A 22,620-nucleotide genomic window follows, 5' to 3' on the forward strand; every position below is an offset into this window, starting at 1 on the left:
AAAAGAACCGAAAAAAAGGAGGACTAGGCATTTTAGGGTTCCATTATTACGGGTAAGGGAACGGCGCCGTTTGTTGTAGACTGGGGTTGTTCGTTCCCAATGAAGTGGTCTTTTTCTCCGAAATGTCTCTTTCTTATTGATTCATTTATTTGGATTTTCTTCATTTCTCTGTTACTTGCCCCCCAGATAACATTGAATGAGAAGGTCATCTTGTCGTATAGTTTCGGACCCTGGCCGCTGCTTCTCCCTCTATCCTGTATTCAACATCCTATAACCTAGCTCCCGTATTGTATAACTTCTATCTTAGGCATCTGCATAATCGGGTGCTAGTGCTATCACTTTCACATACTGTCATGGCACCTCCGTCCGCAGGCAGATCGGTCGATCTCCTTCCCGGTAATGCGGGTTTCTGATCGGCTTAGATGCCTGCCTTCGATGCATGGGGATGAAGAGGCGGGCCAATGAGAACACAGACATAGAAAAGAAATGAATGTGTCTGCGGTCGGGTGCATGGCCCGGATCTCGCTGGAATGACTCGCAGTCTCACCCTATATTGCCAGGGTCAAGTGGAGCAGATGATGGAAGGAATCACATTGAGTGTTTTTCTTTACCAAAGGGCAACTGTGTGATGTGCCGACGTGGCACTGGACCCTTCTGAGCTCTGTTTCCAACCCCCGCCCCCTTTTTTCTTGCCCCTTTTCTGCATCCCGCCTACCATGCCTCTGTTTCGAATTAATGCCCGATACGATACTTCTGGGTCGTCAGGCGCTAGGCGCTAGGCGTTCGGTAGAAGGACGGAAGCTTGAGATCGGGATTCTAGAAGTCCAGACCGGACGTCCGAACGGGTGTTCTGGGAAATCCCCACCCGGGATTCCCTCGATTAGTCGGTTCGGGCCTGTGAAATTTCTTGGTATCAATGGTATTGATGGTTATCGTGGTTTTGGTATCGATATCGCATCAGCCCTGCCAGTGTCACATCCCTTTCCCCCCTTAGGCCCCCGAGGAGTCTGTGCCTGCATCTGCGCCTGCGTCTGAGCCGATGGACCATGATTCTCACTGTCACTTTCACATAGTTCAACGCGGCAACTTGCTCTTGTGGCAGCTTGGTGGAGGCGGTGGAGCCCGACCTTGAATATCCAGCGTTCCGTGTAGAACGTAAAAGTCCGACGAAACGTCGGCCTTGGCCGAGACGTCAACGTTAAAAATTCTCTCTACATGACAGACCGAAGCCAATCCGAACGATGGCTTTATTCCTTGTTTCTGGTCTCGTCAGGACAGCATATTGCTCTTGTCCTTTCTAGAACCCCCTCCCTGGCAGATTACGGCTCATTATGGTTTCGTTAGCCCACCGCGTGTCGCACAGGGGTGACAGTGGCAGGGACGGAAGAGTGTTCCATTTGTCGAGATGTATCTTCCGGGTCAGTTGCCAGGCTCACCGGCTCGATGGCTCTTCGCGCCGTTTGGATCTTGCGGATGCGACGGCACCTGTAGTTCTCCGACCTATCACGGATCCATCCTCTTCGGGAAGTAGATCGCCTTAGCCACAGCTAAAGCTATGGAACTCACCATGAGATCAACCAAGGGCACCCGCATGTCTGGTTCTAGATCCGGCTCGGATGTAGCGGACCACTCTCAAGAAACGTGTGGACCCAGAGACCGGATCAGGCACCAAAGAAACCCCATCGAAGCATAGAACGAGGCTGTGGAACACGAGCGTTGGCTATCCGGATCTGGACCATCACAGCCAAACTTCACGGAACGCGTATGACCGGAGCTGGATGGCAAACCTTACTACGACAACCAACGGTGTGCAGATGTCGCCCCAGTCATCATCGCTAGGCCAAAGGAATAGGAAAGCACTAGAAAGGGGTGTCGGGAACAGGGTTGAGGTCATTCGCTTGGACCCCGGTCAGACCCAGCCACGTCCTTCTTGTCTGCATGCTGCATCTAGACCGTTCCGACGCTCATGTGAGCCTATTGTTGTCGACCGTTGACAGAAGTGGCTTATTCCACCACCAAACCCTGTTTGCGAGCCGCGGCTTTGCCGATCTGGGAAAGTCGCAGGTTTATCTGATGGAGATAATGCCGTCACGGGGTCAAGCTTCAGAATCATGAGGCTGTCCATGTGACCCAAAAGAAAAAAAAACAGGGATGATTATTGCGTGATGAGTTTACTTAAGATGATACTCGATAATGCGATACACGATGACTGAACGGGGGCCCTTTGAGGTCTAGACTTCAACGTTGGACGTGGGTAAACTGAAATTTAGATTTCCCAAAGAGACCGAAGCACAATCCATGCGCCTAAAAGTCCCAGTGTCGATGCAAGGAGCAGCCCATTCCCTTCCCAGGTTAGCCCCAGATAGGCAAACATACCGACCACCAACTCCTTCCGCCGAGCAACATCCCGCCGACTCTTCCAGCTGGGGTCAATTGCAAATGGAGCCAACGCTTTGGATTGCATATCCATGTGACCTGTTGTGGGCTCAGCATGGCTGAGAGGGATCGTTGCAGCTAGCGCGACGGGGCGGTGGTCTGACTGCGGGAGTAGTGGCAGTGCATCGTATGCTTGGGGCCTGACATGTCCGCCTTCACCGGCCCAGAAGGGACTGTCAAGGAAGAGGATTCGATCACACCAGCTGGGCCAGCGGTGACTGGACCATTGCCATTCGGGGTCAGTGTCGATTCCCAATTTTGCTGCCTGGCGTGCCGCGTCGGAGTATTTGTACGTTGGTGGGAACTCAATCGGCGCTTCTGTTAAGCCGTGGAAGCTTCGACCGTCATGCATCTCGCGCATCAGTTGGTCGTTTTTCAAGAGGTGCGAATAGTGTGATGGGTCGTCGCGGTCGACGCAACGACGTGGGAAGCGGCCAAGGTCTGTCTTCAGTGGGCTGACATGGGAAGTGCGGTAATTCAGGTCTCCAGCGAGGAAGACGTAGGAGTTTGGTGCGAAAAGATCTCGGCGACTGTCTTCTGAGTGAGAAGATGACTGATGATGGTTCAAGAGAGCGGTATTCTCGTCTGTGCTTGAATTTCCTTGAATATCTTTCGGATGAGAAAACACTAGGCGCTCAACGATGCTTTTCCAGTCCAAATTTCTCTGCTCAAGACCATTCTCAAAGGGCGCCAGGTGCGCCGCAACAAAGGTCAAATCGACAGACTTATTAGAGTCTTCATCCACAATGTAGCCTAGACGAGCTCCTACGGCTCCCTTATTGCCCATTTCCTGGAAACCAAAGCCAACATGAGCCATGTCAACCCACGGGACTTTGTAGGAAATATCAGTGCGCGCAAAGACCATCAACCCTGTCATGCCTGTGTGGTCTTTGACCAGGTTCACGTAAGATTCGTTCCATTGCTCTGCAGTAGCTTTCTTGACCGCTTGGACGAATGCTTCAAAATATGGAGCGAGGTACGATCCACCCAAGAAAGAGTAGGCGATCGGAGCTATTTCTTGCAGGGAGAGCACGATGAGCTCGGGCGCAGGGAAGCTCTGAGCGCTCGAAGTGGAAAGGGGATCAAAAAAATGTTTAGCGAAAAGGTCGACATCGATAGGCTCACGAGCGCAATTAGCGGTCAATACATAGAGATTGAGGTCCATCTTGGCCAGCTCGAGCGTGTTGAAGAGGGATGAAGAGTAGCGGTGACGTCGTTCAGTGCGCGCCACGTGCCCACGCAGATCAACTCTATCTCAGTTTGTTCCTTGGCCACAACTTCGGGGAAACCGTTGCACTAAACACGGGCGTGTTTAATGGAGGCAAGAAAAAAAAACACATTGAGCCAAAAGAAATGCATCATCCGTGAATCGAACACGGGCCTCGTCGATGGCAACGACGAATTCTACCACTAGACCAATGATGCTAGTTGTTGTGGACTTAAAGAAACAAACAATTATCAGCAAATTACATTTTCATTCTCGTTCTGGCACTACGATCTATTGATTGTCACTTGTTTTTCACTTTACAACTTTCCTCGCACATGGCTTAGATCTTTGTTATCGTCGAGTTCTACAAGCAGCATGCCTTCGGCAACATCCTCTTCCTCGTCTTCCATCTCATGAACCCATTTCACCTTCCCAGCGTGTGGACTGCGTACCTCCAGCTCCATCTTCATCTGCTTGACAAAGGCCAATACCTGATTCTCGGCGACGGTGTCCCCTTCGGCAACCAATATCTCGATAAGTCGGCCGGAGAGTGGAAGAATCACATGTCGCGAATTGTTGGGATCTCCACGACGATGTGAGGATGAAACCAGAGCCGACGCCGCGGTGGTCGTTGTCTCCAGCAGCATGCGGTATGGAATGTCAGTCTGTGATGTGGGGGTGGTATACTCAATTTCTGCATCGAGAGCGGTCGGGAACTCATTGCGTAGGACTCGCGAGAGCTTCAGATGATGGGCAGCTCTTTCTGACGACTTGCCGAGTGTTTCGAGCGTGATAGACCACGCGTCACCTTTGCGGAATAGTAAATTGGAAGGCAGCGCAGCCGGCGCTACCGATTGCGAAGACACAGCGGGCTTGTCGTTGCTTTGAGTTCTTTTCGATATCTGTTCTCCTAGCTCATGAGCTTCATCGAGCTTCTTTCTTAGCCATTGCGTATCAATGCTGCCCGCCAAAAAATCCGCATGTGCCACAATGCCCCTAAGGAGATTAATGTTTGTTTTGACACCATATATCTTGGAGTCGGACAACACCCGCTGGGCCTTCCTGACAGTGGCTTGCCATGTTGAACCAGTGACGATGATCTTAGCCAAAAGATTGTCAAAGTTCGATCCCACGATTAAAGCAGATCCACCAGAAGTGTTGACATTGCTATCAACTCGAATACCATGTCCACTGGGGACAAAAAAGTCCGTCACTTTGCCTATGCTGAGAGCAAAGTTATTACTTGGATCCTCTGCACAAAGACGAAGCTGAATTGAGAAAGAATTTGATGGCGGCGGCACATTTGCGTTGACAGCTGAGCCTAAGCCGAGATCACTGAAGGACTCGCCTTGGGCCAGCCTGAGCTGCGTCTGCACCAGATCAACACCGCTGATGGATTCGGTGATGGTATGCTCAACTTGCAGGCGCGGGTTGACCTCTAGAAAATAGAATTCACCCTTTTCTTCGCTAACCAAGAACTCAAAAGTGCCGAGCGATCGATATCGGATTGTGCTAGCCATTTTCAGTGCCGAGCTGATGACTCGAGCGACCAAAGCCCGGTCGCGCATTAAGGCTGGAGCAAACTCGATCACTTTCTGAAATCGTCGCTGTACACTACAGTCTCTCTCCCAAAGATGTCGCACTTGACCTGTGCCATCGCCAATGACTTGGATCTCGATATGGTGGAACCCATCAACAGCAGCCTTCTCCACAAAGACAGTCCGAGAAGGTGACTCGCCAATAGCACGCTGAATGTTATGATCCATCTCCGACTCCTCACGGATAAGGCGGATTCCTCGTCCACCTCCGCCATCCACTGCTTTAATCATGACCGGGTAACCGACCATTCTGGCAAAGGCGCGAGCTTCATCCACATTGGAGGTAGACCGGCTCATAGCCTCTAACACGGGAACACCACATTGTTGTGCAAGTACTTTTGCCTGAAGCTTATCGCTTGTGCGGGCAAGGTTCTCTGGCCCAGGCCCGATCACGATAGCGTTAGCATCGCTCCACATGCGCCGTGCGAACTCTGCGTCCTCGCTGAGGAATCCATAGCCCGGATGCACTGCGTCAATTGAGTGCCTGTAAACTAGATCGACGATAAACTGCGCGTCTTGATAGGACGATGATGAAGGAATCTGAATTGCTTGATCCGGACGTCCCAAATCAATATGCGAACTATCGTCTGAGGTATATAGTGCGACTGTTTCGACAGGAGTTGGTAGTTCCCTTGCTGCATGCAAGATGCGGACAGCGATTTCACCTCTAAAGACGGATGAACAGGTATGAAATGTTTGAGTCAGGTTTGATGGGCTTACCTATTAGCGACCAGCAGCCGCCGAATGGGCCGAGACTGCGGGGGGGTCCCGTAATGACATGGAGTGCGATTAGCAGGACCAGGGTAGAGGACTCGAGCGCTATTTTCACCAGCACTAAGCCTAGAATCAATCAACCCAGATTAAGCAAGAACAGAGATTCCTCAGTGGATAAGAAACAGAGGTTTTTGCCGACCTCGAAATATTTTTTCTTATAGCTCGCTACAATTGACTACGCCGAGGTCCTCGGGCTCAAGCTTCCCCTCAGCGGGACCGGTCAAAAAGGGATACAATCATGAGCGACCATCACATCCCCAGCCGTCAAAATCCACGTACCTTTCCACAAAGTCTTCACCATGAAAAAGGCTAGCACAGATAAGGATGGCAATGATAAAGCTGCCGAGCGCCTGAACCAGGTATCTTCGCATATCTCCCCCGATAAACCGAAAACCAGTCCCACTCGACTACCAGCGGACTACTCCGACGTGCTCGGACAAATTGCTACACTCCGTCAAATAGCCGCCACACCAGATCCAAACCACCGTGGCTATGTGCGCCAGAAACAAGCTGGAAAATTATGGGTTCGTGAGCGCATTGAGCAAGTTCTCGATGAGGGCAGTTTCCAAGAGATCGGATCTGTCTCTGGCACGGTGACGTGGAAGAAGACTGCGCCTATGCGTGAGAAACCCGTTGCCTTTGTGCCTAGTAATAATGTACAAGGTGCGGGGACTTTGCGAGGTAGGAAGGTGTTGCTCACTGCGGATGATTTCAGTATCCGATCTGGTCATGCAGACGGTTCTAGTCAAGGAAAGACGGTGTATGTGGAGAAATTAGCCATTGCACTGCGATTGCCGGTTGTGAAGCTTGTTGACGGGAGCTCGGGGGGTGGGAGTGTGACTACTATACGGAAAGAAGGTTGGAGCTATCTTCCCCATGTTGCGTCGTTTGCACCTGTGATTCAGCAGTTGAATATGGGAATCCCTAATCTGGGAGCGGTTGTAGGCCCGGCTGTAGGTTATGTTCCTGTCTTTCTTGGTTTTAATGCTAACATGCGCAGATTGGTCTCGGTGCTGCGCGAGTCGTGTCATGCCACTTCTCTGTGATGGCAGCAGATATCGGATCGCTGTTCAACGCTGGCCCCAAGGTCGTGGAGGGTGCAACGTTCGAGGAAGGGTTGAACTTTCAGGACCTCGGAGGCCCAATGGTGCATTGCACGAATGGCACAATTGATAATCTTGCCGCCAACGAGGCTGAGTGCTTTGAGCAACTGCGGACTGTTCTTAGCTATCTGCCCAATTCAGGTAGTGAAGCTCCGCCAGTCATTCCCTGCAATGATCCAGAAGACCGCGAGGACCTATCGCTACGCAGTATCATTCCTCGCCGACAGGCCCGCATGTACAATCCTCGTACGATCATCACATCGGTCGTTGATGAAGGCTCTTGGTTTGAGATTGGTGCACTATGGGGCAGAACAGCCATTGGTGGTCTCGCACGTCTTGGTGGAAGACCTGCCGGAGTGATCTCGCTTAATTGCGAAGTGAATGGCGGTGCATTGGATGCTGCCGGTAGCCAGAAGCTCACTCGGTTGCTGAAGATGTGTGACGTAATGAACCTGCCCATTGTGCAGTTTCTTGATGTCCGTAAGTACAGCTTTGCTTCTAACTGAAGACAATGTGACATTACTGACACTACTATAGCCGGCTACGCTATCGGTACCGTTGCCGAACGCACTGCAACCATGCGCTGGGGCGTCGAGTTAGCCAAAACTTACTATACAACGACAATGCCAATCTTCAATGTGGTGACCCGAAGAGTCTTCGGTGTTGCTGGTGGCGTGATGATAGGTAGCCGAGATCCTGAAATGCAAGTCGCATGGCCATCCGGACAATGGGGTTCACTACCTCTGGACGGTGGGATTGAGGTGGGGCACCGACACGAGCTACGAGAGGCAGAGAAAGTGGGGAAGAAAGAAGAAAGGTACAAGGAGCTTGAAGAGGAGTATCTGCGTCTGATGAATCCTGTGCGCACGGCGAATGCGTTTGGTGTAGAGGAGATCATCGATCCGAAAGATACGAGGAGTGTTTGCTGTGCTTGGGCTTCACATGTTTACGACGTGCTTATGCGGGAGAGATTGGCTGATCGGGCTAATGGCAAGATTCACCCGTCTTTTGCTTAATTAAATGACAGCGCCTCATCTACACATGCCGATCTAGGCCGTGGGCCCGCTGTCGGGATTTGAGGAATATGCTCCAGATCTTGATGGCTTCCAAAGTAACACAACCACGCCTGTTCACATGCGAACCAGGACACTTAAAAACGGGATATCCAGTATCTCAGTCTCTGTAATCTTTTTTTGCTCCTCATTTTATGAACAAAACAAATTTACCCCACCTAATTCCCCCCAAGTATAACAGATTATGTAACCCCGATAAGCCTGTCGCGCACCATCAGATAAGTAAAGAAAATCGCACACCCCACCACACACGACACTTTCAAACACACCTACTACAGCCCATTATGGCCTCGATCCAGATACTGGACGGTGGTCTTGGAACCTCCCTCCAAGACCAATATGGCGTGAGCTTCGACAGCACCAACACGCCCCTCTGGTCCTCGCATATGCTAGTTTCCGACCCAACCACCCTCCAAGCTTGCCAAGCCGACTTCGGCGCCGCTGGCGTGGACGTCCTCCTCACAGCAACCTACCAAGTCTCTCCCGAAGGATTCGCACTTACTAAGACAGCCGAATACCCGAATGGTATTCCCGTGCAGGCTGTGGGCGGATACTTGCGTACAGCTGTGGAGGTTGCGGAACGCGCGAAGGGCCGCGACAGCGCCAAGATCGCGTTGAGTCTGGGTCCGTACGGGGCTTGTATGATTCCAGGACAGGAATACAGTGGTGCGTACGACGCGGCGCATGATAGCGAAGAGACGCTTTATCAATGGCATTTGGAGAGGCTGCGATTGTTTGTGGAGGTGGAAGGGGGGTTGGCAGGGCGGGTACAGTATGTTGCGTTTGAGACACTGCCGAGGCTTGATGAGGTGCGGGCTGTGCGAAGGGCTTATAAGGACTCTGGCATTGAGGCGCCGTTCTGGATTGCTTGTGTCTTTCCTAGGGGAGGACCAGGCGTTGCCTGATGGAAGTTCCATTGAGCAGGTTGTGGAGGCCGCCGTTGGACCTTTACATGGTGCGCCGGTGCCCTGGGGTATTGGTATGAACTGTACCAAAGTTCACAAGCTTGCTGGCTTGATTGATAAGTTTGGAGTGAGTGTTCAGGACGCTGTTGCCAAGGGCCAGCTTTCTGCTGCTCCTGCCATGGTTCTGTACCCTGATGGTACCAATGGGGAGGTTTACAACACTACGACGCAGGTTTGGGAAAAGCCTGATAGTCTGAAAGAGGGCCAGCGAGACTTGGTAAGAAGCTCCCCTTCTACTATGTGTGTGCAAAGCTGACCGGACTTTAGGGTCCCTGGGAGACCCAACTTGCGCAAGTTGTCAACGACGCCAAGGCAAAGGGCATCTTCAAGTCATTCCTCGTGGGCGGCTGCTGCAAAGCATCGCACCAGGACATTGCGAAGCTCCGAAAGGAGTTCGAAAAGTGATTGCGATCTGCAACATTGAATCGGCTACAGGACCGGTAGACAACGAATAACCTGACGTTGGAATATTTTGACGTTGAATCATGGCTTTTTCTGCCGTATGCTATGTTGAATGCTATGCAATTATGTAAAAATTAATAATGCGTCTCGAGCGCTATACGAGCCAGTCGATAAAGCGCCCCCACATGGTGTTGCGTGGGTTCTTGTGCGGCATGATTTCGCCATCCTGGAGACGGCCGGACCAGAGGTCGATGGTAGCGGCACGTTGGAACTGCAGAAAAATAAATCAGCGGATGCTCCTGAGAGACCCGGAGACGAGCCTCCGGTAAGCTTACCTTGGTTTTGTGCCAGAGCTTCCAAACCAAAATCGGAACAATGAAAATTGGAATGCCAATGTATGATGCGACAAAGTTCGATGTGTTCCAGTTGCCCTTGAGGAAGACAGGGAAACCGGCAACTAGAGTGATGATGGTAGATCCAATGAACCCGAACCAGGCGGCATAGGGCTGGAGTGGTGCCTTCCAAGGGAGAGTGTCTCGGGAAACACCCTGTGCCTTCATCGCAGCATGGAAACGGATATAGCATAAGCAAAGACAGGCCCATGCAATCAAGCCAGCAACGGTACTCAAATTGAGCAGCCACGTGAATGCCTGTGCGGCACCACCAGTTCCAAGACCTTTAAGTGCTGTTAGTGAACAATCTTCACCGAAAGAAACAAGCGACACTTACTCAGATAGGCCAGAGGTCCAAACAGCCAGGCGGTGATAACGGCAACATACGGAACACCTTTCTTGGTGCAGCGGCCGAAGAACTGAGGAAGCTGGTGGTCGGTTGTCATGGCAAGGATCATGCGCGATCCAACCCAGCAGTATGAGTTACCGGCAGACCAAGCGGCGATGAGAATACAGGCGTTCACAATGGACGGCAAGGCGCTGATGCCTGCTTCCTTGATGGCAATGACGAAAGGCGAGCTGTTGGCGTTATCAGAGCCAGAGGTGAGACCCGGGGCATTGGGGCTGACAATGATGCCGATGAGCAGAGCGCCGAGGACATAGAAGAAGGCAATGCGGTAGGTCACGCGACGGGCAGCCTTGGGAATGGCACGGTGAGGGTCGACAGATTCAGCAGCGGTGATGACGACGCACTCAACACCGATGAAGCTGAAAGAGGCATTGACGAAAGATGACAAAAATCCAAGGAAATGCCCAGCGGATCCGGTGATACCATTGTAGTCTGTCCACGGGCCGGGATTGTGCCAGAATCGGAAGCCAATAGTCTCGCCATTCGGACCACCGCCAGCTGTGATGACAATAGACACGATCACCAAGCCCAAGAAGCAAAGAACCTTGACGGCACCACCAATAACCTCGGTTTCACCATAGAAACGTACGCTCATGAGATTGATCGCTAAAATCAACACCAAACTGATGCTGATTATCATGGCTGGCGTTATGTCTGTCCAATATGAAACGATGACGGCGGCTGCAGATGTTTCCGAGGCGATTGCGATAGTATAACAGTATCCGTAGGAAATGGCGAGCGAGAAACCGACGGATGGATCGATGAAACGAGTCGCCCAGTGAGGGAAGGATCCGGCAGTAGGGAAGACAGTCGCCAGCTCGGCGATACTCTGCATGACAGCCCACAACACCATGCCGACGATGATATACGCGAGTAGCAACCCAGCTGGACCAGCTTTCGCGTAGGCAGAGCCAGTTCCGATAAACAGACCAGTTCCAATTCCACTGCAGAAACCGATCATGGTGACCTGGTAATTCCGCAGGCGACGCTGCGTAGCTCCACGACCACCAACATTCAGCTCCATCTCCCCTTTGAGGGGCGCTTCGTAGTCACCCAGGTTGGCATCCGACTGGATGTCACTGGCGAAGGTTGGCTTCTCCATAGTCGAGAATAAAGGTGAAGCTGCACCTAATCCACGAGATCTTCCAAAGTCGAAAAGAAAGATTCTAGAAAACCAAAAACCATGTGCGAGAGAACCTTCTTTTTTTTCTCCGAAACCCTACACGGGCCGATCACGACATTTGGTTCTCCGTTTCCGCACCATGGATAAACCCCACTATCATCAGCATCATTGGGTCAACCTCCTGGGGTCCCCACATCTCACAGAGGCAAATTTCTAATTTTTCTTTCCGACGTTGGCCACTTGGGGCGAGAGCGAAAGATTGTTCGATTCGATGCCATAGCACGTCTTGGCGTGCATTGGGGTAGAGAAGGTGTCTTAGCTGATCTCATTACTCCATGCAATGACGTGTAACGGGTGTTGTGTACAGTACGTGTGGGACTTGCCCGCTCTGCAACTTCAACTTAAGCTCATCCGATGGGAAATGGAGGCGCTCAGGCCTCGCTTGCCCTGGATAGGGCTAGTGATTTGTTCGCTCATCGGGCCGGTTGATCTGGCGGAACTGTCGGAATGTAATACACCGACCAAGATCATTTGGGGGTTCGGTGATCGGTGCCTGAGGCGTTAGGCTTCAAGATAGGCCTTCACGCTAGTCAATTGACTAGCAGCTCCGTGGCCCTTTTGTGGGGATATCCTGGTGGCTATCTATGTTTTGATAGGGTAATCTTAGGATAATTCTTGGGACAAACTATAATAACGAGGAAATCTGAGACAAAGAGAATGCAACTTCACAGCACTGAACCGGTCGTAAGATAATGAATGCATGGTTTATGTCGGAGTCCGAATGGCATGTTGTCGCTGCTTTAGTGTGTACCCAAAGCCGCCTCCATCTCCTATAGCATTCGAATCAGCCCAAGGAGCCCCCCTTTAGAATCCTTCTTCTATCAAATCGAGACGCTCGAAATCACGGGCCACGATGGAGACACCCGAAAGTCGGTCGTAGGATTTATGCACACAAATGAGACAATGCGGGTTGGCAACCAGACCTACAAGAGCAGGTCTCTCGTCGATCCTTGTCTGTCGTTGGATGGATGCGATTGACGTCCAGCCGAGGCCCGTCAAAGATGCAAATAATTACATCGATAGCGCCGATCCACGAGTAAATTGGAACATGGAAAGAAAGTTCTTACCTCAGCCCTTGTGCCCCCTCCTTTTCCCCAGGAATGTGTGGTTAGAGCCTGTCCCTTCCCCGGCTTCACATCTCATCCCTAGGGGATTTGTTCAGACCCTATTCAGCATCTTCGATCTCGATGAGATAGATCAATTAGGTTGATGGCTGATTCTATCCGACACGATGTCGGGCTCGAGGGGCCGTCGCCCGCGACCAGTGAGGAGGGCTCTCCAAAACCCTCGAATGAGGTTTCTATTTCTGAATCGCGCCGAAAGCTGCCTGAGTTTCTGGATCACTTTAATGCACGCGACCTGAAAGTGCTATTTCGCTGTTCTGTGGCGGCATGGGTCGCGTCGCTATTGATATTTATCAACCCATCTCTGCAGCAGATCGGGACCGCGACGTTCTTTGCAACGTGAGTTGAAATGTCGAATCCGTCATATCAATTTCATTGCTAATTTGGCCTCCAGATTGGTGCTTTTCATGGTCCCTCCCACAGGAATTGTCTTTATCTTTATTCTTGGGGCGTTCACCCTAATTTTTGGCATGGCCCTTGGCTGGGCTTGGGGTGTTATCGCTATGAAGGCTGCCATGGCGGCGCGACCGGCGGCCGAAACTCAGGCCAGGATTCAGGCGCTTGGTCAAACAGCCTATAGCCAGGCCAATTCAACGGGGAAGCCCTTAGTAACCGTCGAACAGGAGCTTGTCTACTCTGGCTTCATGCTGGATGCTCGTGTTTCTGCTGTCTACTTCTGTCTCATCTGTCTCATGGTCTACTTGTTGGTGAGTACATTCGATCTATGCAAAAGTGGAAAATAGACACTGACAGATAATGATAGGCTCGTTTGCGCGCGAAGAATCCCAAATTCGCGCTACTTCAGATCTTTGGCACGATCATTATGGACATATTCCTCACGGTCGGCCCGCTGCTGACCTCTTTCAACGGAACTATTGCCAAGATCTTGATTGAGCCTGCTGCCATTGGAATTGGACTGGGATTGGCTTCCTCGATTCTCTTGTTTCCCAAGTCGACTTCAGCCACCGTTCTCGATGGTGTCGAGGGTCTTTCGCGATTGCTGAGGGGTCCATTAGATGTGACTGTCGCCAGTCTTCTCAAGGACGAACATCTGGTGATGCAAGACCTTCAGAAGCTGAAGCAGAAAACCATCTCATGCTACAAGAAGATTGATCCCGCACTCGCCTTTTTGCCATTGGATTTCTCCGTTGGTCGATGGAGTGCAGATGATGTGAAGAGCTTAAAGCAGCCTATGCGTCAAGCCTGTGTAGCGAGTCTTTCTTTGCTGGAATTCCAAATTGCCCGCCTTGGAGGAGAGGCGAAATTAGAGAAACTTCGTGCACTCACTGCTGACTCTGCGCAACACTCTGAAGTCAGCCTCAACGAGAAGAAGAAACCACGCGAGGTGGGCATGCGCCAGCTAATGGATAGTGTCCACATGGTCCAGGCATTGCGAAGCCCCGAACACGAGGGCCTTCGATTGGATATGCTCGATGCGATTCGTCAGCCTTGTCAGACTATTTTGCCCGCCTGCCAGGAAGCGGGCGACGTTGTCGCTGAATGCATCAAGGCTGTTAATGCTGCCCGTTGGTTTCGTCGGCCGTCTAAGCAGCATTTAGATGAGCTTCAACAGCGCAGCTACTTGGCCTTCGAGACACTGAAGAGCTTACGGTCAAAATATGCCGAAGAAACGACGGAACGCTTGCTGCAGATCAATGCAGATATCTTCGATGAGAATGGCAAGGTCAAGGCTATCGACAGCTCTTCCATGCCCAAGCTCCGCGGTATCATGTTCGGCATGGTCTTTGAAGAACACGTTCTTGGTGTCGCTGATGGCTGGGAGCAAGTGCTGGGTCAAGTCGATACCCTCATGAGAGAGCGTCAGAAGTCCCGGCTGTGGCTGCCAAAGGGACTGCGCTATGCTTTCAACTGGATATTCCGAAGAAGTGCTGATGCACCCGTTCCAGCAGCACAGTCTCCTGCTGTGGATCCTGATCTTGTAGAGGCACAGTCAAAGGAGGCTCAACAGGCGCTCCGAATGAGTCGTGGTTACCGAGTAAACCAACGTAGCGGCCTTGGACGTGTCATACTTGGTACTTATCACTGGCTCATCAGCTACGAGGGTATGTATGCTTTGCGTATGGTCGTTGTGACTATTGCTCTGGCTATTCCGGCTGTGATTCCTTCCAGTGCCGGGTTCTACTATCGGGAGAAAGGATTGTGGGCTCTGATTATGGGACAGACTACAGTTGTGGTGTACATGTCGGACTTTGCCCTCTCTCTCATCTCCCGTTTCATTGGAACCATCCTTGGGGGCGTCGCTGGTCTGGTGGCATGGTATATTGGTTCGGGTAATGGATCTGGTAATCCATACGGCCTTGGTGCGGTAATGGCTGTTGTAATTGTCCTCTTGATGTGGGCTCGCATCTTTGCCCCTATAGCTTTGCTCCAGGGTGCGATGATGGGTGGTGCAACATGTATCCTTGTAATCGGCTACAGCTACGATGATACGTAAGTCCCATGCTGCCTTGTTTGCCTTCGTCGGGGGGGTTGAATGCTGACATCCGGGTTTCAGACACATCCCATCGTACGGAAACCCTGGTTGGGGATACAGTGTCTTCTGGCGACGACTCGTGCTAGTTCTTGTGGGATCCGCCGCGGCTATGATTGTACAAATCTTTCCTCGCCCACCTTCCGCGACCCGACACATCTGCAAATCTTTGTCCAACGCGCTACGTGGGCTCTCCGACCACTACGCTCTGCTCTTGTCATGCTGGGGCCAACCACATCGCAACGAGGGCATGGTGGCTGAACAACTCGCACTCGATGTTGCTCAGACCCTCAGCGCCCTCGATGGACCCGTGGCGCTACTCCGTCTCGAATTCTCAAGCTCGCCTTTTGACAGCGATCGCCTCGCCCAAGTGAAGTCTCTTTGCCAAGAACTCAACCAGCATCTTGGCCGTCTGCTCTACTTGTCGGCATCACTGCCTGAAGAACTTCAACATCGTCTCGCTCGCCAGGCTGGCCTTCTCGACCACCGTAATATAGGAGACGTCATGGCCGTTATGGGCGTCGTTGAGCAGGCCCTCAAAACAGGCGATCCCTTGCCTGAGGTGCTCCCGACGCCACTTCTGAAGCGGTGCTTCGAATACTGGCGTTCACACCAGATCGAAATCATGCTGAGCAAAGACCTGATTCGCGATGAGAGTTACCGCAAGTTCTGCGTCGCAGTCAGTTCCTATCTCAAGTTCCTGAGCGCAGTGGATGATCTAGTGCTAGTGATGAAGGGCACACTCGGAGAAGCCCACATCGTGAGCCGTGAGTTGATGCAGGATATGCTTGTTGATTTGCCCGTATAGCAGCACCCCATGTCCATAATTTAATACCTATAGAATGATAATTTGTTCCGACAATAACCAAGAGTAGCAAAGGCCGAAGTATGTCATTACTAATGGAAATTATGCAAACGCCCCACACCAAATGTCTTCTCCGCACGACCGTTCTTTCTCCTCATCAGGTTTTCTCCTCATCCCAAATGGCACTAGCGCAGGGACTTCCTTGAAAAATGATGTGCTAATGTTATTTATTCTTTCTTTTCTTGATGCCCGAGTGACTATATTCTAATATATACTGGCCTAATGGCAGCTTCGCGTCTTTCTCGTCTCCCGCGCTGGATTAGCCACTGGTTGGGCTACCGTCCCAGAACTCCCACACCATTACCGACATGGCAAATAGCCGCATGGTCCTTCATCGCGGCCTTTTGCGGTCTTTCAGTGCTGCAGGGCATCTTTAATTATTCCGACTACTTCAAAGAACGCAATGTACCCGGTATCATCGCATCATATGTAAGTTCTCAAAATCTAGCCAAATGTCGCCATCTCCAGAAACTTGATCTGATTCAAAACAGGGCGCGTCCGCAGTCCTCGTCTTCGGTGCAATTGAAAGCCCCCTTGCCCAACCACGGGCCCTGATTTTCGGCCACTTTTTCAGCGCTCTAACTGGTCTCTGCGTCACCAAATTATTCAGCCTCATGCCAAACCAAGCGCGTTTCGAGTCATTGCGCTGGCTCGCCGCCTCCTTGTCTACCGCTATTGCTATCGTGATTATGCAGCTCACTGGCACGACTCATCCTCCTGCTGGTGCTACTGCTCTTCTCCCGGCTACCGATGAGCAAATTTGGCAGCTTTCCTGGTATTATCTGCCTGTGGTGCTGCTGTCTTCTACGATGCTCATGTCTTGTGCCTTGTTGTTGAACAATCTGCATCGGCGGTATCCGGTTTTCTGGATTGCGCCGAGTCCGCCAAAACCTGCACCAGCACCGACGCCGGTGTCGGCGTCGGCTGATGGTAGTCAGGCTTCGTCGTCTCATGAGAAATTGCCCGAAACGCCGGTCTAATCGGGAAGATGCTCATCTCCATGGTACAGTGGGGGATAGAAACCGGTCAAGGGTCACCTTGTCGTATAAAGAACCACAGGCGACAGCGCGATGTCGGTATAAGTTTCTCAAGTGGATGCGTTCCGGCACAAGAGGCCTTTGTTTTATAATGCATAATCATCCAATGTAAATAGTGTCTAGACTCAGCGAGCTTTTGTGAGACCTCGAGATTTGTTTTAAATAATATGTAATACCTCTCAAACACACAGTATTTTCGCGCAGAATTACATTCCCCTTCGTTTTCCTTGCCCGCTTAGTCTTGGGCCTGGGCTACTATTAAGCGATCATTCTTGAAAGCTCGACCTTTTTGGACATTGATCGTGCAGAAAGGTATTTTGCGAGAGAAGCTTTTCAACCGAGCCTGAGTGGGCTTTGACACCCCTGTTTGATACTTCGGGGACAAGAACAAAGACCAAGTCGACGAGCTTGTAGGCAATTGACGCGTACTGAAATTCGGCCCGATCAAAGCATCATCCCTTGCTTGAGTCCGGTATGCCGAGACAAGCATTCCTTAATTCATTCCCCACCTTTCGGTACCAGGGGCGACTTGACTAGCCGATAGCTGTAGTTTCGGGGGGTTTTAAATGACGGAGGGCACAAGGCCAGACCGCGCCTTCGAAACTCGTGCTGGCTGCCCCCCCTCGCTCTGATCCAATGTATTCTATTTCACTAGTCTAGAGTCTAGAAATCTATCTGTTCACACCAATCGGGGCCTAATCTCGCATCGCTCCGAGTCAGATGCACGGATTTCGTTTTTCCGGTACGACGTAGATCAGGGAAGACGTGAGGTTCTTGTGGAAACCCGGCATTGTACGCGGTACAGATCATGCGCTCGGAACACAGAAGTCAGCTTCAAAGCGTCATAGAGGTCCGCCAACGCGAGCAGAACGATGCAAATGGCACAGGTATACAATTTATCCAAACCTGAATCCCGTCTGAAAGTGCCGAGCTCCATTGACATCATCCACTGAACAGCCCTAAAGCGGGCCCACCACTTGCCGTCACTCCCGATGGTCCAGTCAACTTGTGGCGATGGATTATCGGAGTTTACTTCAACGCCATCAAGATTTGATTGTGATGAAGGACCGTAGTCACAGCTGAAAGCTCTACAAGCTTCGTCGGCGCTATTTCGTCATCGAACAATAGACGTCTTCTGGGGTATAATAAGCTGGAATATCTGCTACGGATGTGTTCGCACGGCAACTTTCATTGCGTTCGATAAAAAAAAAACAACTATGGACACTTTTCAAGACGATTTCAACTGGTCTTTCAAGGCCAAAAAACCTTTCAAGGTGATAGTTGTTGGAGCTGGTGTCGCTGGACTAACCGTCGCCCTTGGGCTGAAGAAGGCTGGGCACGAAGTCTTGATCTTAGAACGAGTACATGAGATTGCTGAAGTCGGTGCTGGAATTCAAGTCGCCCCAAATGCCGCACAGATCCTAGGGCGCATTGGTCTCCTGAGCGATGTTATGGAGAAGGCGAATGTATTAGAGAGAAACTCCCTGCGCCGGTATGCCAACAACGCAGAACTAGGAACAGCCCCTTTAATGCCAGAGGTGAGCATGATCCTTCTTCGAGAATATCACATTGCCTGATGATTTAGTAGGTCGGTCAGAAATATCATGCTCCGTTGGCTGTCATCCACCGAGGAGACCTCCAGCGCATACTGTTAGATGGCGTCCGGGCCGCGGGCATCGAAGTGCGCACCAGCTCCCGGGTAGTCCGAGCGGTAGATGACTTCGAAGCCAAAGTCCAGCTCGAATCGGGAGAGTGGGTTTCAGGAGATGTGGTGATCGCCGCAGACGGAATCAAATCTGATTTGCGTCATCAGATCGCATCCCACCACGGCGTGAAAGATACTTGTCAGCCCACAGGCGATGCAGCCTACCGCATTCTGATCCCCAAAGAACAAATGAAAGGGGATCAACGCGCTCTGGATCTGCTCAATCATAATGTCGGTATGCGCTGGATGGGGCCTGGAGGGCACATCATGGGATACCCCATCAAGAACAACACCGTCTACAACATGGTATTGCTACACCCTCAGAAGCCAGGCGATTCGAATGAAGAAAGCTGGACCAGCAAAGGAGACAAAAAAGAGATGCTCTCCTTCTACCACGATTGGGATGACTTGGTGCGAAGCCTATTGAGTTATGTCCATGAAGATGAAGTCATGGAATGGACATTGAACTCCCATTTCCCTCTTCCCTCGTGGGTGGAAAACAAGTGCGTCTTGATGGGTGATGCTTGTCACCCAATGCTCCCATACGTGGCACAGGGAGCTGCGCAGGCCATTGAGGATGCCGGTGTACTTACTTGCGCGCTCTCTTTGACCGACTCAATTCCCACAGCATTGGCAGTCTACGAGTATGTGCGAAAGGAACGTGCGGAGCGGATCCAGAATAGTGCGGCGGTGACGAGAAAGGCGTTGCACTTACCCGATGGAGAGGAGCAGCGGAAACGAGATGAAGCCATCCGAGGATCGGGCAAGAACCCTGACTTGTGGGCTGATCCTAGCTGGCAAGAATTCATGTGGGGTACGTATCACTTCCTTGATCACTTTTGAGAATTCCTGAATACTGACAATTCTCAGGAACGGACGTTATGAAGAACACGGTCGACAAGTGGGATAACCTGGTTGCACAGAGCCATGGATACCATGTACATGCAGTGCAAGCAATTGCCTACTAAGAAAGTATGACCTGAAGCACAATCCAGTGTATTGTGATTGCACCGATCGCTAGTGGTATTTAGCATGCCGGAGGAGAGAGCCAGGCCAGCGAGGTGCATGTATCGAAGACAGTCACTGATACTTCTTGATTCATATTTATATAATCCAACTCTTATCTGTCTAACCTGACTTTCTCTTCGAAGAGACATCTCAGAATTATAAATTTGAGGTTATAATGTCTCTGGTTATAATGTCTCTCAATGTTTTGTCCTAGTGGCCATTATTGGCCAGTCATTTGGGATAAGACTGCGCCACACCTTCTACCGCGATCGGCAAATCGGTATATCTGACTATCGCGAGGGTTTTTATGGGCTTGACAAAATTTTGATCGTATTTTGTATAATCAGGCAGCAATGTGCATGGATTGTTGCATGTGCGAGCCTTTCTCTATAATCTCGTTGCCTGCATAGCCCGTGCAGGGAGAGTTCCTAGTTCTTATGTTGATGTCGACGGTGAAATGATGCTAAAAAGCAATCAGGCGTCCAGTCGGACGCTTTGTCGGATGCAAATTGTCCTGAGTTGGTATAGTTCCATGTATGGGCCGGTCTGTGCCCCTAGTCACTGATTACCAACCCCAAGAGGCGAAAAAGGGCCAACGCAGTAAGATTCGACTTTCCCATCATGAATTGTCTACATTATTCATCCGCTCAAGTCATGCTTCGTTATGTCGTTTCACTATGAGCAGCGAAAACTGGAGAATGAGCGCGTTGCTCTCGTTCCGTTCGATGTAAGTTTTCCTTGCGGGGAGAAAGTTCAAGAGTTCAAGATAGATCAATACTCATGTTAACAGCCCTCTATCCATTCGGCAAAGGTTGTGGAAGAGACAGTGCTACATCCCGAATTGCTAGACTATATTCTCTTTCCCGCCAGCAAATCAGTAGAAGAGTTTCTTGCATTTCACGCGAAAAACATAGAGGAAGCACCCGCCAATTGTCTGTACGCCATTATCGATAAATCGAATACCGGACTGAAAGATCTAAACACGACTTTTGCTGGCACAATCGCCCTCACATCAACCGGTCCAGAGAATGCGTGCACCGAATTGGGTATCATGATCTTTTCGGCATTCCAGCGCACGCACGTGACGTCGAACGCGATAGGGCTTGTGCTGCAGTATACACTCGATCCACCTTCTGCGGGCGGCTTAGGGCTGAGGCGAGTAGAGTGGAGATGCCATGCTGAGAACCAAGCATCTAGAAAAACTGCCCTGCGGATGGGGTTCGAGTTTGAAGGAATTTTGCGATGGGACAAAATTTTCCCTGGAGGGACGATCGGACTTTCCGTAGACGCCCTGGAGAAGAGAAATGGGTCATCGGGGGAAGCGATAGGAAGACATACTGCCGTGTTTTCCATTGTTTGGGATGAATGGGAAGAGAAGCGACCCAAAGTTGTCGAGCAGATGGAGCGAGGACATTAGTGGTGCAGATCGAGTCTCCCTGCCATTGTTCAAATGAATATGTTCCAGTATAAATATCACTTTGTGCAAAATACTATACATGACCCATCCCCAAGGGTGAAGGATCTGCATCTCATTGATGATGCAGAATTGTCCAAGTTCACGGTTCTCATCAGACAAGCCAGCCCATTGAGCAACACGATTCGAAACAATTCTCTCCTTCAACCAGGGAGAGCTAGTCCAACGTCGAAGTCGATTCGTCCACAGTCCCTGCAAGATTGTCCTCGGCGAAAGCCAGTTGATCATCGGGTTGACGGCCACATAAGCCGGCCCACTGTATCCGACTCGCACCAGAGGATTAACATAGACGCCGTGTTGAGCTGTCAACGGGTTATCCGCGTGAATCAGACAGCATTCGGAACCTTCGAGATGTGACGCCGCGAGAGAGTCTGGAATTCCTCGGAAGCGTAATGGGGTTTCGCTTATGAACGGAGCGGCTGGCATGGCGACCATTCCATTCCAACAGCTTTTTACTGGAACCGGAGACATGCTTTTCATAGCATGACGGGACACAGAGTCACGAAAGAAGGGCCATGTAGACATAACGGCCTCGTGCCCGCTGGCATCACGCAGAGCAAAGGTGTCGTAGTAGTGAGGTGGTTTGGAGAAGTCCATTGAGCAGGCTGCGGCGTAGTCGCCGTCGTTGGTATCTAATAATTCGAAGACATCATTTGGCTGTTCCTGTTAGCTTTTCGTTGGTAGAGAGGAAAGAGTAGGTTAAAAACTCACTGTGAACACCACATCATTGAGAAACAGAACCTTATCAAATGTGATTCCCTGCTTAGCCAGCTCATAGAGTGGTTCGAGACTCAGATTCCGTGCCCGTGCTAAATACGGGATTCGTCTCACTGCCTTCTTCCCTTGTGGCGTGACAATCCAGCCCTCACCACTCGGTGGTGCATTGATCTCATCCTCGTGAGTCACATACGATAGCGTGATAGTCCGAGGTACGCCGAGGCGCTCCAAGTCCGCATCGAGATCCATCAACACGCCCTTGGTATTATCATAGCTGCCGCTTTCATAGATGCTGATATATACGTTCTCCGGACCGAGTTTCCACGCCAGATCCCGCACGGCTTGACTCCAGTGGCTTCGGAGAATGATCTCATTATTCCAATTCACGCTGGCAATATAGATGCGTTCTTGTCTGCGGGGGCGTTCCCGATAAATAACGTCTATTTCGGAAATACGGCGTAGGATCAAAAGGAGCTCGATTAGGTTCCATGCGATAAAGGCGAGCAGTAAGTAGCGGAGAATTCGGTGGCGCACTAGCACCCGGCGAAAAGTGCGCGGGTACGCTGTTATCTTGGTCATAGGGAGCGGAGGCCGGGATTCGCGGCTGTGGATGGGAAAGATCAGATGAGGTCTACGGGAGGAATGTCCCGCATGTTA

General features: G+C 51.1%; 8 protein-coding genes across 8 annotated transcripts; 4 read left to right on the forward strand and 4 right to left on the reverse strand.

The window, feature by feature from the left end:
• Positions 1-2,266: 2,266 nt before the first annotated feature.
• Positions 2,267-3,601, reverse strand: N7477_007437 (putative inositol 5-phosphatase; the record flags this gene model as incomplete). The annotated part of the gene is made up of 1 exon (XM_056969100.1): positions 2,267-3,601. One exon carries the CDS (start codon positions 3,599-3,601, stop codon positions 2,267-2,269), a length of 1,335 nt encoding a protein of 444 aa, XP_056819132.1.
• Positions 3,602-3,960: 359 nt separating this feature from the next.
• Positions 3,961-6,386, reverse strand: N7477_007438 (putative pyruvate carboxylase; the record flags this gene model as incomplete). The annotated part of the gene is made up of 3 exons (XM_056969101.1): positions 3,961-5,908; positions 5,962-6,081; positions 6,295-6,386. The coding sequence occupies 3 exons, from the start codon at positions 6,384-6,386 to the stop codon at positions 3,961-3,963; spliced, it is 2,160 nt and encodes a 719-aa protein (XP_056819133.1).
• Positions 6,315-8,134, forward strand: N7477_007439 (uncharacterized protein; the record flags this gene model as incomplete). The annotated part of the gene is made up of 3 exons (XM_056969102.1): positions 6,315-6,968; positions 7,016-7,598; positions 7,656-8,134. 3 exons carry the CDS (start codon positions 6,315-6,317, stop codon positions 8,132-8,134), a joined length of 1,716 nt encoding a protein of 571 aa, XP_056819134.1.
• A 341-nt stretch (positions 8,135-8,475) lies between these two features.
• On the forward strand, positions 8,476-9,561 carry N7477_007440 (homocysteine S-methyltransferase family protein; the record flags this gene model as incomplete). Its single annotated transcript, XM_056969103.1, is given in 3 exon segments — positions 8,476-9,061; positions 9,075-9,373; positions 9,424-9,561. 3 exon segments carry the CDS (start codon positions 8,476-8,478, stop codon positions 9,559-9,561), a joined length of 1,023 nt encoding a protein of 340 aa, XP_056819135.1.
• A 151-nt stretch (positions 9,562-9,712) lies between these two features.
• Positions 9,713-11,461, reverse strand: N7477_007441 (putative amino acid permease; the record flags this gene model as incomplete). Its single annotated transcript, XM_056969104.1, has 3 exons — positions 9,713-9,829; positions 9,894-10,234; positions 10,288-11,461. 3 exons carry the CDS (start codon positions 11,459-11,461, stop codon positions 9,713-9,715), a joined length of 1,632 nt encoding a protein of 543 aa, XP_056819136.1.
• A 1,290-nt stretch (positions 11,462-12,751) lies between these two features.
• On the forward strand, positions 12,752-17,002 carry N7477_007442 (uncharacterized protein; the record flags this gene model as incomplete). The annotated part of the gene is made up of 7 exons (XM_056969105.1): positions 12,752-13,005; positions 13,061-13,373; positions 13,430-15,117; positions 15,182-15,959; positions 16,033-16,043; positions 16,217-16,451; positions 16,514-17,002. The coding sequence occupies 7 exons, from the start codon at positions 12,752-12,754 to the stop codon at positions 17,000-17,002; spliced, it is 3,768 nt and encodes a 1,255-aa protein (XP_056819137.1).
• Positions 17,003-18,276: 1,274 nt separating this feature from the next.
• On the forward strand, positions 18,277-19,732 carry N7477_007443 (salicylate hydroxylase; the record flags this gene model as incomplete). Its single annotated transcript, XM_056969106.1, has 3 exons — positions 18,277-18,597; positions 18,648-19,578; positions 19,635-19,732. 3 exons carry the CDS (start codon positions 18,277-18,279, stop codon positions 19,730-19,732), a joined length of 1,350 nt encoding a protein of 449 aa, XP_056819138.1.
• A 1,349-nt stretch (positions 19,733-21,081) lies between these two features.
• N7477_007444 (glycosyltransferase family 69 protein) lies at positions 21,082-22,542 on the reverse strand (the record flags this gene model as incomplete). Its single annotated transcript, XM_056969107.1, has 2 exons — positions 21,082-21,903; positions 21,958-22,542. 2 exons carry the CDS (start codon positions 22,540-22,542, stop codon positions 21,082-21,084), a joined length of 1,407 nt encoding a protein of 468 aa, XP_056819139.1.
• Between the last annotated feature and the right edge of the window lie 78 nt (positions 22,543-22,620).

The sequence above is a fragment of the Penicillium maclennaniae genome, assembly GCF_028827695.1.
Source record: "Penicillium maclennaniae strain IBT 15551 chromosome Unknown utg000007l:1.0-4884863.0:1.0-4888362.0, whole genome shotgun sequence".
In the NCBI taxonomy this organism is placed as follows: domain Eukaryota; kingdom Fungi; phylum Ascomycota; class Eurotiomycetes; order Eurotiales; family Aspergillaceae; genus Penicillium; species Penicillium maclennaniae.